General features: G+C 42.2%; 1 protein-coding gene across 1 annotated transcript in view; it reads right to left on the bottom strand.

Annotated features, from left to right (window-relative positions):
• Positions 1 to 3,454: 3,454 nt before the first annotated feature.
• The window catches only part of SEC62 (SEC62 homolog, preprotein translocation factor), a 79,416-nt gene continuing 72,433 nt past the window's right edge, over positions 3,455 to 10,437 (bottom strand). Inside the window, exons 7-8 of the mRNA XM_082252017.1 lie at positions 6,765 to 6,884; positions 3,455 to 4,468 (exon numbers count right to left, since the gene is read on the bottom strand). Coding sequence (XP_082108143.1) covers positions 3,996 to 4,468; positions 6,765 to 6,884 — 593 coding nt within the window. The 3' untranslated portion in view covers positions 3,455 to 3,995. The remainder of the gene's footprint in view (positions 4,469 to 6,764; positions 6,885 to 10,437) is intronic.

Genomic DNA, 10,437 nt, shown 5'->3' with positions numbered 1-10,437 from the left:
ATTCCCTTTCCCTTAGCTTAGGCATGCAGTTAGGCAGGCCAAATTAGTTGAGAAAGCCTCTCCTCCCCTCCTTTAGAAGAATGAAAAACAAAAATGCCCAAGACAACTCATGGGATGCTTCATTTTGGCCTAGGCCAGAAACCAACTGAAGAAAAAAAACAAAAAAGAGAAATACACAGGGGTGGTTGGTGATGGCAAATTTACAGAGTCGGTCCTCCACAGCATAATGTAAAGGGGCCCTGTGATATAAAGGGGAATGCTCTGTAATTATTACAGTGTCCCTTCATAGTGCAGTCCCCCTTTACACTACATTGCCCCTAGCAATCCCAGCCCCCCCACATTACAGTGCCCCCTGTAGTCTGCCTCCCCTGCACAGTCCTACCTTCAGCAGGATTCAGCCTGTGTGTCCTCTCCAGGGTCTCCCACTCAGCAGATGATGTCACCCAGAGCAGGGGGTAGGAGGACCTGCAGATCTGGACCATATTAACATGCGGGTGATTACTCACTTGCTAATATGAAAAGACTCCCGCACTCTGTGCAGATCTTCAGCTCCTGGCAAGGTGGGAGAGCCGGAAGAGGACACAGGCATGGCCACGTAGTGGAAGGTGAGTGGTGACCGCGATCTGTGTAAGCCCTGTCCAGACTACGGTCGCCGCTTACCTCCCACTGTGCGGCCCCATTCATTAACAGGCTGCTCTGGTTAGGACATGTGGCCTGGGCACACTGGGCAAATATCCGGTGTGCCCCATGGCCAGTCCGGGCCTGCTTTAGATAATATATAATCACATACGAGAGCAGCTAATAACGTCTAGTTCATTAAATTCTTATGTATAGGTTTTCCAAAGCTGCCATATTTACATAGTAAAAAATACTGCATAGCAACCTTATGTTGTCCCAAGTTGCATTTAGTGCCTCCAAAATCGTGAAGCAAGCATACCAGGATCCATCAGCAATGGGCTGTTTTGGCACTTCTGTATTTTCTGCAAACCTCAGCATGTGGTGCACAGGTCCAAGTACCTCACAGAAGAATGACAAAGATATATATATATTTTTTTTTTACCCATTTCATATGACTAATTTTGACTACACTATCAGAATATCAAGGTTATACCTCAGTTGCCAATATAAAAAAGGAAGTGGTATTGAGACGCATTCTGGATAACAGGCCTATTTCACTTGTCAGTTTCTCTGGGTTAGTCATGTTAACAAACATTTGCAACAACCACCGATATTACAGTTTATTGAATTACAACCAACTTGAATGTTTGCATTAAAGTATTTTTTTTTGTATTTTTTTGCTTTTACATGACTATACATTTCAAAATGGTGTCTTAAAAGGTGTACAGACTGTTACAAATACATCATAATGTTTCTCAATTCGCTCTCCTTTTTATGCTCTATAGGTAATGTTTTAAAAATGAAAGAGCCTCTCCAGATGCCATTGGCTGCTTTTCCATCATCTTGGCCTGCTTGGTGACATTCGTTTACACAAATAACAGCTACACATACTAAATTGTAGGTATTCATATTAGGAAAAGGGAATATAGCATAGAGAAATCTTTCTAGAACAATCTCCAGCAAATACAAATTACCTGCTCAAATGATTTCACCGAAGAGACTAACAATGTCAATACCACGAGAAAGAACTTGTTGTTTAAAACACATTCTTCTGAAAAGGTACTTTGTGTAAAATAGCAAATGCACCCTTATCACGCCAAAGGGGCATGAGTGAAGCTCGTTAGCCAGCTGACAGAAAAAGTTTTTAGTTTGGTCAAGATAAGCAAAACATAGAAAGAGAACAATTATGCTGGAAAACTTCCTGGTAATCAATATTGTATATCTGGGATGTCCAACATGTTTGCACTTATCACTTATAAGGCAGTGATTTTTGCTCAGTAGGCCTAAAGGTGAAATATTTAGTTTTAGTTCCGTAAGGTTGGCCATAGATGGTTCCCGCATCAACAAAAACAGCGTCGACAGAGGAATCCCCCCCTATTGTGTTCTCCCGGGGGGGGGGGGGGGGGGGGGTGGTGAAGTAATGTAATAGCCGCATGTAAGATCGATAAACTTGAGTACAGTCAGCCTGTCCATACATGGTCGGAATCTTGGCCAGTTCAGGAGGAACCGTCTATGGCTGGCTTAAGCCACGTGTGGACCTTTTACATAACAGCAGAAAACGTAAAACTTTACTCACACCAAGTCTGTACATGGCTTTTGATAAATGCTATGGGCTCCATTACTTTTAGTGAGTCCCAAAGCGCCACTCAACAACCCTTTGTTGCCTGCCCTGCTTGAGCAAGATCTTAGCTGTGAGGTCGCTCTCCCTGGTAAAGCAGGAACATTCTATAAGAATAGAGATCAAATCACATATATGGGAGTAGCAGGGTGCAATTGCAGAGGCTGCACAAGGCTTGTTAAGATGTTGAAAGAACAGAAACAGACAAGTAGCCAAGGATGCTGGAGTAGGGCTTTGAAAATCTTCCAAACTTGGCCTAGCCAGGTATAATGCCTAGCCTGCAATTATATGACAGGCTTGCAGGAAATGCAAAATTCTTCATAGGTACAGAAAGCATAGTAAAGTGCTTCAGCACTAATAAGTCCTGGTTTTGAAATGCAAGATCTCCCTTTTCTGACATACTCCCTACTGAAAGTCAGGACACTAAAACCATCAACACTTTATTTAGTATTAACATTAAATTGCCCTGGATAGTATGAGATGCACTTATTATATTCAATACTAAAATCTAGGTCACTTTGCAGGAAACATAGGCAGTTGTTCTAGTTGTCTGTTCAATGTTTTCATTGATATTCTGTGCCATATTTTCAATAAGGCAGTGCAAACAGCAAGGATGATATACAAAGTGTGAATAACCCTAGCAACCAAGTTTTAGCAACACCAATAATGATTGGTAACAGTAAGATACTGCACTTTGACTGTCAAATTAATGCCTAAAGGCTCCCCATGTCAAAAACAAAATATTTCTCTTGGGACAAAATAGATCCCACAAGGGCTCACTTAACCCAGATAATGAGTTCGAAGTCAAATAAAGTGTCCTCTCCCAGTGACCTGCCTTAGGATATGAAGTGTGGCAGAAAGTAGAATCTGGTCTTTAAATCTAAAGTAAATTAATCCTATAAATTTAATGTTGAACATCTCTGATATACAAATGTTATTTCTACCACATACGCAGTAATGTGGCAAAACGTACCATCAACACCATAAAAAAACGCAGTACTTTTTTAGCTTTAAAACAAACTGAAGTGGTCAATTCAACTATTAGACAGAAGGGTTGTCCATGAATAAAGGTTGTATTAAAAAAAAAAAAAATCAAATTTTTAACAAACATAAAAAAGGGACAGACCATATGAACTATATTTAAATAGGGATCATCAAAATCAATAAAAAGAACATTTAATCTTAGAACATTTATGAACAGAAAAGTCAGATGTCCAGTTAAGGTAATAGCACTTTACTGTCAGGTGCTGAAGACACACTGACTAGATCAAGCATTTATAAAAGAGGCTAACCCCTTGAGAACAGACGTAGAATTAAATACTTTGCTACAACTGAGATCTTCTGTGATTTACCTCGAACATGTCCTGAAATGAACAGACCTTATTGCATTACATGCACCTGACAGGCAACAATGTGTGTGAACAGCATGCAGAGGTCAGATCAGCTTCATCTAACCCACAAACCAATGGATTGTACATGACTGAACACTATGGACAAGCAGAATAAGAATAAGCATCTAATCCCTCACATTTTGGATTTTTACCTATAAAAAAATTGAATACAATATCTTTAATAGCCAATTTAAGTTTCGTTTTGTTTGTAACACTACTTTTTTAGTCTAGTGAATTTGATGATCCCTACAGATCCTGCATATTTGAAAAAACAGTGAAGAAATGTGTGTAAATGTTTTGGTGATCACTCCACGGGAAATAAAAATCCTTTCATTTGTAATTATCAGTCCTACAGCCTAGCCAACGTTTTAAGATTTATCACAAAGAGGCTCTGACTCTGCTTTTAAATCCTGGTCATCTTCTTCGCAGTCTCCTTCATCTGTTTGCTGTTCAAGTTCCTCTTTCGTGATCATTTCAAAATCATTGCCATTGCCATTACTGTGCTGTGAGCCATCGTCCTCTCTTCTGTCACTGTCCGTGTCTGACTGTCTGTCGGCACCTGAGCCTTCTGTGCCTGATCCCTCTGCTGCTTCGGCAACCTTACCCTCCTCATCTTCCTTTTTCTCGCTGTCAGATTTATCCTCACTGTCAGACTTTACAGGTTTTTTGGACTCTCCTTTCTCATCTTTTTTCTGCTCTGCCTTTGGTCCCTTGTATTCATGTGTATACAGTGGTCGGAAGGAGTCAATGAAGCCCACGTCTGCTGTTAAATTAGGAAGGAACCAGAAGTGGTGTCTACCTCCAGTCAACAGCCAAATGATAAGGAACAGAATACAGCGAGCTGAGAATAGAACACAGGAAATTCAAACACTAAGTGAGAAGATTAATATGTACTTTCCACAAATGCACACTCTTAAACTTCTGTGGAACAACATCAGGTTTATATAAAGACTCAGGTTTCCTTTTAACTTCAATAGTTTGTTTGGGCAAAGCTGGCCAAATGAACAATTGACATCACTAGGAAATCCGTTTTCGGTCAGCGCTATATAAACTGTATGCAGCATCAGATACAGTATATAGCGCTGTGTTCTGGCAGAGGGACGGAGACTTCTCGTTCATTTACCAGAACAGAAATGGTACTGCTCAGCCGTTCACAGTAAGTGTTGTATTTTTATGAATGAATACAATGCTTGCTGTTATTGGCTGAGGTGCAGTTCATGACATCATGTGCCTGCCTCTCCACCACAGCCAATCAGAGGAAGACTTGTAAAATAGAAAGTTTCTTGTGAATGACTGAGCAGCATTTAGCCTGACTCAGTTTTGTTTCAGAAACACAGCAATGTATACAGTGCTGATATCAGGCATGTGTATAAGTAAATAGAAATAGTTTGTTTGCTCCAACTTGGCAACTATCTAGAGTTAATGAACCTTGGAGCTTTAACTAGATAGAAATCTCAGAGGTTGGAGTTGAACTGTAATAACTAGGAGGAATATCTCGAATATACCCTGCACTCTGCCCACCCACCCATGCAGTGTCCACTTTGGAGGGTGCAATGGACTGGGCCTGGCTGTAAAACTTACGATAAAAAAGGAAAGATTTTCCTACTTCAGCGCAGTGGGCTAAATGAGAAAAAGCCATAGATCCTCCCCAGGCACACTAAACAGCATGGACAGATGTATCTCCAGCTGCCAGCTCCTCTGACTGTAAGAATACCCTGAACAGTGGCCCGCAGCTAACTGGCTGAAATCACTGTTTCGCGGACTTTTTCCACCAGCCTCCTTCGCTCTCTTTGTGGAGCTAGACATTGGCAGGGCCACGCACAAGTCTAATTTTGCCCAATTCCTGTGAAATTCAAGCTATGTATGATCAGCTTAGGTCTGACAATAGAGATCCTGATCTGTGTGTAGTGTAAAAATGTAATATTTTTTATATATTTATACTTTAAATATGTTTAAAACACATTCCTAAAGATTTTGACATTTTTTTCCAAGCGTTTTAGAAGCCTTGAGAAAGCGTTTCTGCATTTTTTTTGGCATTTGTTTTCTGAGCTGGGTAAGAGAAGAGCAGTGCTAGAATAGGAGAGGAGTTCTTCAGGCATACAAAAACGTGCATACTGCAGAATTACAGATGCTCCAATTGAAATCAATGGGGCCAAAAACGCTAGAGTACACACAATAAAAAAAAAATCTCAGGTTCTTTGAGCATAGTGTGCAGAGAAGGAGTCTCCAAACTTTCTAAACAAATTGGCGGTTTACTGTCCTTCAGACCTTAGGGGCTGTAGTGGCCAGTGGAAGTAGAAAATGTCTCAGCATCAGTGCGAGTAAAAAAAAATGTACTTTAGTCAGTAGAAGGTGGAATAGTGCCCCATTATTGGTATTAGTGGGAGGAATAGTGCCTAATTGTTTATATCAGTGGGAAGAATTATGCCCCATTGCTGGTGTTAGTGGGAGGAATAGTGTCCCATCACTGGTGTCAGTAGAAGGAAAAATGCCCCATTGTTGGGTTTCAGTGAGAGGAATGATTACCCACTGTTTGTGTCAGTTGAAAGAATGGTGCCCCCTTGTCGGTGTCAGTGGGAGGAATAGCAACCCAAGGGCTAGATAAAGGCAAGCAAAGTCTATGGGCCGCAGTTTGGAGACCACTAGTGTAGAGCATAGGGCAACTGAGTGCCCAAGTAGGAACAGGGAAAATTAGAAGAACAGGGAAAATTAGAACAGGGAAAATTAGAAGAACAGGGAAAATTAGAAGAACAGGGAAAATTAGAAGAACAGGGAAAATTAGAAGAACAGGGAAAATTAGAAGAACAGGGAAAATTAGAAGAACAGGGAAAATTAGAAAGAATGGGATTCTGCATGTTGAATGTAATCAGACGTAGGGAAGGCAGAAAACAAAATGCTCAAGTGTGAATAAGGGCTGGTACTGTGAAACCAAAATAGCACTTTAGCCAGGCACTCAAAAATGCTATATGGAAATGCTAGATTGGCATTTTTTTGCCACATTCATGAATTTCTGACACACTTTCCAGAAAAAGAGGTGATGCAATGAGTTGATGTGGAGTGTTGAGGACACCTAATGGTTATCAAGGAGAATGACAACAGCAGGCAAAATGCAAATAACATTTAAATAAGAGGCTTACCAACAGCAAGCAGAAGAATACTGGCCACAAAACACCCAGCTCCCACACTGAGATAATACACCCCTACACGCATCTCTGCTGGCCAAAGCGGGAAAAGAGTGGCAGCAATCACTGCAATCACTGTAAAAAAAGAAAAGAATTATAGAAACGCACAAGTAAAGAGGCAAAAAGTAACAATTTATGTAACCTGTGACTACTAGACTCAGAGGTATAGATAGTGCCAACATCTTATTTCCTGTTGCCCCTCCATCTTCCTCAGATTCTATCTCACGCACCTTAACCACTTCTGGACCGGAAGGATTTGCCCCCTTAATTACCAGGCCATTTTTTGCGATTCAGCATTGCATTATTTAAACTGAAAATTGCGTGGTCGTGCAACACTGTACTGAAAATAAATTGATGTCCTTTTTTTTTCCCCACAAATAGAGTTTTCTTTTGGTGGTGTTTGATCACCAGTGCGATTTTTAATTTTTTGCGCTATAAACTAAAAAACAAAAACAATATTTTTCACATTTTGCTATATAAAACATTCCCAAAAATAAATAAATAAATAAAATCAAAATTTTTTATTCTTTTAGGCCAATTTGTATTCTGCTACATATTTTTGGTGTTTCTGATCCCATCCCCAAATTGTGCCCTATTACCCCGTAAAAAAAATTGTGTGTCTGATAATGAAATTAAAGTCATAATCCCATTTTGCTTGCCTGTGTGTTTTATCCCATACCCTGAATACATTTCTAGTTAATTCATGTGTATTTACATGTAACATTCTATACTTCTATGGAATCCAAATGTTCTTATTTGTGTTTGACTCAATGCGTTTTCAGTCTTTACCCATCTTTTATCACTTTTTTTCTAGGTCCATTCTACCATTTGTGCTAGTATTACAGCATCGTAATATCTTTTAATAACTGGTGCAGCTAACCTCATCCGTGTGCTTTGTCTTTGCGCAATATGGAGAGCTGTATTCTCAGGTTCTGCCATATGAACTTTGAAACCATTGTTTTTAGTGATTTAAAACATATCTGAGGTAATTCTATTGACAACATCTGGAATTTATATAGGATTTTCGGTAGAATTACCATCTTTACTATATTTATCCGTGTTATCCAACAACGTGGCCCTGTAGCTATTTTTTTAAGTTCAAACTTAATCTCGTTTAATTATGGAATGTTTTTTGCTTGGTAGAACTTCCTTACAGAAGGTGTTCATTTAATTCCAAAGTATTTTAAATCTGTTTTCGCCCACGTAAAAGGGAATTCTCTCTTTAAGGCTTGCTCTTTTTTTACTCAGGCTTCTATTTAACATTTCTGACTTTACTGGGCTGATCTTCAGATTAGACAGCTCTCCATATCTGTTTAACTCTTATCAAATTTGGTATTGCTGTTCTACATCATCGGCATATGCCGCTTTTTTATGTTTCTCCTCTCCCATCCTATTTCTGGGCTAATTCGTATTGGTTGCCAATAGTGGTTCCAATGGCAATACAAATGAGAGGGGGGAGAGCGGGCAGCCTTGTCTTGTTCTATTGAACATAGGGCTGGGCGATAAAACGATACCGATAGGTATCGCGATAGTCCCGTGCTCGATAGCAATAAAAGGCTTCGAACGATAAAACGAAAAGTCCGCTCCGACGGGTTTAAGCTTTAAAAACGGCGCCGCCCGTCGCATACATGTCAGCGCGCACGCCCCGCCGCCGCTCGGGAGAGGCCCGGGAATAGCCGAAATTACACGAGCGGTGGCGGCGCGTGCGCAATGATGTGTCGGCGCCATTTTTAAAATGAAGGCGCCTCTGGAACAGGTAAGTGAAACAGCTTCACTACCTGCCATTATGCAGGGCTGCGGGCACACTACAAGGGATGCAGTGCTGCGGGCATGGTCCACCTGTACCATGCCCACAGCACTGCATCTCCTGTAGTATGCCCACAACCCCGGATCCTCCTGCACCATGCCAGTACCCTGCATTCTCCTGCACCATGCCAGTACCCTGCATTCTCCTGCACCATGCCAGTCGCCCTGCATTCTCCTGCACCATGCCAGTCGCCCTGCATTCTCCTGCACCATGCCAGCCGCCCTGCATTCTCCTGCACCATGCCAGCCGCCCTGCATTCTACTGCACCATGCCAGCCGCCCTGCATTCTACTGCACCATGCCAGCCGCCCTGCATTCTACTGCACCATGCCCGCGCGCCTGCATTCTCCTGCACCATGCCCGCGCGCCTGCATTCTCCTGCACCATGCCCGCGCGCCTGCATTCTCCTGCACCATGCCCGCGCGCCTGCATTCTCCTGCACCATGCCCGCGCGCCTGCATTCTCATGCACCATGCCAGTGCCCTGCATTCTCATGCACCATGCCAGTGCCCTGCATTCTCATGCACCATGCCAGTGCCCTGCATTCTCCTGCACCATGCCAGTGCCCTGCATTCTCCTGCACCATGCCAGTACCCTGCATTCTCCTGCACCATGCCAGTACCCTGCATTCTCCTGCACCATGCCAGTACCCTGCATTCTCCTGCACCATGCCAGTGCCCTGCATTCTCCTGTACCATGCCCGCCGCCCTGCATTCTTACCCTAGGGTCCTTATTTTAAATGGGTAATAAAAAATATCAATAATTATCGATATCGACCAATATGAAACACTGATATCGTGATACAGTTTTCAGCCATATCGCCCAGCCCTAATTGAACATTTTAAATACTGGCGTTAAACTCCCCTTGACTTTCACAGACACAGTAGGATGATCATAAAGAGTTTTGATCCATCTCATCATCTTGGGTCCAACTCCCATGTTTTCAAATGTGCTCATCATAAATCCCCAGTCTACTCTGTCAAATGCTTTTCGGCATCTATTGACAGAAGTAGAGCTGGGGACCTACAATCTACCAATTTATTCAATAAAAGTATTGTTCTTGTCCTGTTAGCTTTATCTTCCCTCCCTTGAATAATCCCAGTCTGATCTGCATGGATCCAATTAGTTATAAGTTCTTTCAACCTGTTGGCGAATACGTTCGCATATAATTTTGTATCAGTGTTTAACCTGTTCCGGACCGCCCGCCGCAGATATACTGCGGCAGGCAGCCCCTCCTGCACGAACTGCCGTCGGCCCCCCATGATCGCTCCCCGCTGAGAGAGGAGGACGGTCAGCTATTGTAAACACAGTTGACCGTTGTTCTCTCTGGAATGTACACAGAGCGCCTGTGATCCTTCTACATAGGATCACAGTTCTTTGTGATCAATCCAAAAGCCCATCTCCCCCATAGTTACAAACACTCCCCTAGGCTTACATTTAATCCCTTGAACACCCACTGTGTTAACCCCTTCCCTGCCAGTGTCATTATTACAGTAACAGTGCATATTTGTAGCACTGATTTCTGTAGTAATGTCACTGGTCCCCCCAAAAGTGTCAAAAATGTCTGTTCGGGGTCCGATCTGTCCGCCCCAATGTCACAGTCCCACTAAAAATCGCAGATCGCCGCCATTACTAGTAAAAAAAAAACCCACAACAATAAAAATGACAAATCTTTCCCCTTGTTTGTAGACGCGATAACTTTTGCGCAAACCAATCAAAATACGCTTATTGCGATTTTTACCCCCGTCTTCCATGTGACTGTTGAAACCTGTGGTTCAGAATCCTTTTCCTGAATGAAAAACTGGTCCACCAGAGCCTTTAA

Source organism: Pelophylax lessonae, assembly GCF_965119305.1.
Source record: "Pelophylax lessonae genome assembly, chromosome: 3".
NCBI classification, from domain to species: domain Eukaryota; kingdom Metazoa; phylum Chordata; class Amphibia; order Anura; family Ranidae; genus Pelophylax; species Pelophylax lessonae.
Note: the sequence above shows the minus strand (reverse complement) of the source record. Positions and strands in the feature narration are given on the sequence as shown.